The sequence below is a fragment of the Musa acuminata genome, chromosome BXJ3-2 (assembly GCF_036884655.1).
Source record: "Musa acuminata AAA Group cultivar baxijiao chromosome BXJ3-2, Cavendish_Baxijiao_AAA, whole genome shotgun sequence".
Classification (NCBI taxonomy): Eukaryota; Viridiplantae; Streptophyta; class Magnoliopsida; order Zingiberales; family Musaceae; genus Musa; species Musa acuminata.
The window spans coordinates 26,203,251-26,207,211 of NC_088350.1; the positions used below are offsets into that span (position 1 = coordinate 26,203,251).

At 37.0% G+C, this 3,961-nt stretch overlaps 1 protein-coding gene across 1 annotated transcript; it reads left to right on the top strand.

The window, feature by feature from the left end:
* LOC103976024 (phospholipase A1-II 5) lies at positions 1 to 1,381 on the top strand. Its single transcript, XM_009391198.3, is given in 2 exon segments — positions 1 to 271; positions 273 to 1,381. Coding segments are annotated over 2 exon segments (1,023 nt in total). The 5' UTR covers positions 1 to 74; the 3' UTR covers positions 1,099 to 1,381.
* The last annotated feature ends 2,580 nt before the right edge of the window (positions 1,382 to 3,961 follow it).

Genomic DNA, 3,961 nt, shown 5'->3' on the forward strand with positions numbered 1-3,961 from the left:
ACGCAGTCGATCCCACCATCTCCTGTTGTCCTACCAAAACCTAAAACTGGTCCTCTCTCCTTGTGTCGCAAAACATGGGGCACAATGCTGACAGTGAGAACCCATCGTGGGCGGAGCTCCTGGGATCAAATCACTGGGCCGGCCTTCTCGACCCCCTCGACTACTCCCTCCGCTGCCTCCTCCTGAAATTTGGCGACGTGTGTCAGGTCACCACCGACTCCTACATCACGGCCCTTGACTCCAAGAAGTACAGCGGCAATTGCAGCTACAGCATGGACAGGCTATGTAGCGGTCTCCAACAGCGCTCACGCCGACGGATCCGGAGTCCGCGAGATCTACGTCGTATGGCGCGGGACCGAAGGAACCAAAGAGTGGTGCGACGATATCCCCAAAACTCTCGTGCCGTTCGACGACTCCACCAGCGATGTTCCGATGGTCATGAAAGGCTGGTTTGAGATCTACACCGTGGTAGCCGACGTGCAGACGAAGGAGAGCGCCAGGGAGCAGCTACTAGCTAAGATAAAAGAGCTGGTGGAGCAGTACAAAGACGAGAGCCTCAGCATAGTTTGTCTCGGCCACAGCCTGGGAGGCGCCCTTGCTATCTTAAGCGCTTACGATATAGTGAGGAGTGGGTTGTCTAAGATCGGGGAGAAAGAGGAGTTCCCCGTTTGCACCATGGTGTTTGGTTCACCGCGAATGGGGAATCAGGCCTTCAGCGATAGCTGGGCGAAGCTGCCCAATCTGAGAGCTCTGCGTGTCTTGAACAAAGATGATCTTGACATTCCAAACTTTCCGCCAACTTCAGATGGCTACGTTGACATTGGCACGGTTCTGACCGTGGATTCCAGAAAGTCGCCGTGCTTGAAGACAAATCATGACAGGCATAACTTGCGGGTGAACCTGCACACGGTGGCCGGGTGGACCGGGGAGAACGGCGACTTCGACTGCACCATCGTGAAGAGGAGCCTTGCGCTGGTGAACAAGCACGGTGGCTATCTGAGTATAAACCCGGCGCTGCCGTCGTGGTGGGCGGAGAAGAACAAAAGGATGGTGCGTGGCGAGGACGGCTTGTGGTCTGAGTTACCGCCCGAGTCCTAGTTGAAGGGTCAAACGTCGCATGACGATGGAGCTGCAGGTCATCTGATCGAGGCATGCACGCATGTGGCGGATGCCTCCTCCTCCTCCTCCTCGTCGTCGTCGTCCTCGTCGTCGTCTTGTCACTTTTCAGTTGGTGTGATGTGTTCCGTGTGTGGGCGTCGTAATAAGTAGTCCGAAGCCTCCTCTACGCCATAAATCGGACAACTTCTCGCTTGCTTTATCCGATCATAAATATAAATTTGTCATATCATGGTTTATACAATCCAGTCAACGTTTCGCATTACACATTTTGAAAATTTTCTTTAAAATATGATGGGATTTAACGAAGCATAGATTATAAATGAAGAAGGGAGTCGATTCAAAACTAAAATTTTTTATTAAACACAATAACTTATAAAACTTCTACCTTCATCTCTTTTTTCTTCTTAAATCGGGTCAATCCAACCAAATCTATGATTTCAACTCACATAAAGATTAGATAAAGTTCAATTTAATATTCCAATATAAAACAAATTCATGTGCCTGCTCCGACCATAGCATCTCAAGAAAACAAAACGGCCTATCATATCAGACCAAAGAGAGGCAAAAAGAAGTCCCAATCCTTTTATGTCATACTCCTTGCAAAAAAGAAAAAAAAGAAGTATCAATCAGAAGAAAACTCTTCGCCAACATCAGTGTGCAATCTTTTAATTTTTCTTTGAAAGAACTTTGAACCGTTAACTTGAACTCTTAAAATTAAAAAAATTAATTTTTTCATAAAATAAACCCAAGTAAACTTTGTAAAATCATCAATAGAGATAAGCATATAACGAGAACATAAATAAGATAGTGTTTGAGTAGAGTCCATTAAATCGCTATGAATAAGCTCCAATGAAAATTTACATTTTGAAAGTAATATATCAAAAGGGTGTTTGTGTGCTTTGCTATTGACACCGTTCATAAATTTTATTACCACTAAAAGTAGTAAGATCGAGAAGACCATTCATTAAATTTTTCTACATCATAATCTTTAATTTAAAAAAAATTATATGACCAAGTCTAGCATACCAGATCGATGCACTATCATTTGTACTCATCTTATCAACATAAGTAGTTGACGCCGACAAAACATGTAAATCTTTGACCCTTTTACCATAATATACTATATGTGCATCTAATTCTTTTATATTATAAAGAATCTTGACTTTATTAGGATCAAAAAGAACAAAATTTATATCATCAACTGCATTTGCAATAGAGAAGAGATTTTTCTTCGTACTTGGAATATGGTACACACTCTTCATTGTAGTAGGATCATTATCTTTATTTGAGATTATAATAATACCATTATTTTTCATTTGGTGAATATTATTATTTGTCATTGTAATTACATATTTACCTTCATATTGATGAATATTAGTGAATTTGGTACTATCACCAGCGAAATAATGATCACATCCTAAATCAACAATCTAGTCATTTTCAAAATTGATAGATGTCATTGCCTTACTAATTTCAACCATAAAACATTTGTCCCAATTTTCAGCATTAGAACAATCTTCTTTATTTGCAATATTTTTTTTTTGAATCTTCACACAGATAGTTTTTCTTGATATGGCCTAACTTGTCACACCTATAATACTTGATCTTCTTTCGATTTGCACAATTATTTGAAGAAGACTCTTGCTTACTTACCATCATTCTTCTTCTTTTTATTGTTATCATTACCCTTTTTCTTATTTATAAAAAGGGCATCTCCATCTCCCCTCTGAAATAGAAGCTCCTATCGTTTGACAAGCTAGGGATTCCTAAGAAGTAAGAAGATTTTTCAATTGTACTAAAAATGATTGTTGAACCCATCCTTGAATAGATGTAACATAAAAAATATATTCTATTCGAATACCATGAATAATATAATGTTTCATTCGTGCATCGCACATCTAGATCTAAGAGTGATATCATTGAACATAAATTTTTAATCTTAAAAAAATACTAAGAAATTAAGATGTTATGTTGGATAGTATTTGTTAAATCATTCTTCAAATACTAAAGCTAAGTGATATTTTTTTTATTGAGCAATGCATCAAGAGTGATCCTCTTTAAAGTTGATTTACATCGAATAATATGTTCAAAGAGATCATGGGAAATATATATATATATATATATATATATATATATATATATATATTATAAATTCAACCTTTTTATTTAAAATCCTCCATCTTTTCATGACGTCTCCATTTGCAATATCGGGTACTGTTGTTGTATTGCCACCAATCACATCTCATAGATCTTCTTGAGATAAAGACTCCAAACAAGTCTTCTAGATCTTATAGTTACACTTATTGATAAGTTCAATACCAAATTCATCAACTCAACTATAATTTTTTATAGTTGAAAAAGATTATTTTCTTTACTAAGAAGAGCTTGAAATACATATTATCACTCTTGTGGCTTTGATATCATGTAAAGAAAGAGAGAATCACATGTAAGTATAACCTTTTCTCAAATAGTAGTAACAAGATACTAATAGCCCAAAATCGTAGTAACAAGGTACTAATAGCCTAAAATCAAATCAAATAAAAAAAGATGCCACCTATTTATGGATATAAAATACAAAGAATCCTTAATCCCTATAACTCTACCATCTATTTATGGATATAAAGTACAAGAATCCTTAATCTCTATAACTCTAGCTAATATTATTTGAAATCTTCTAAAATTTATTTTGAACTAAAAATTCCTTATCCTTAAAATTTTATATAATTTTATTTAAAATATAAAAATATTAATTTATAATGTTTCGAAATATACTTTTAACTTCTTAACAAATTTATCACCGGAACTACAATGGCGGCGACACCAAATGTCTCTCAGTGTTCTT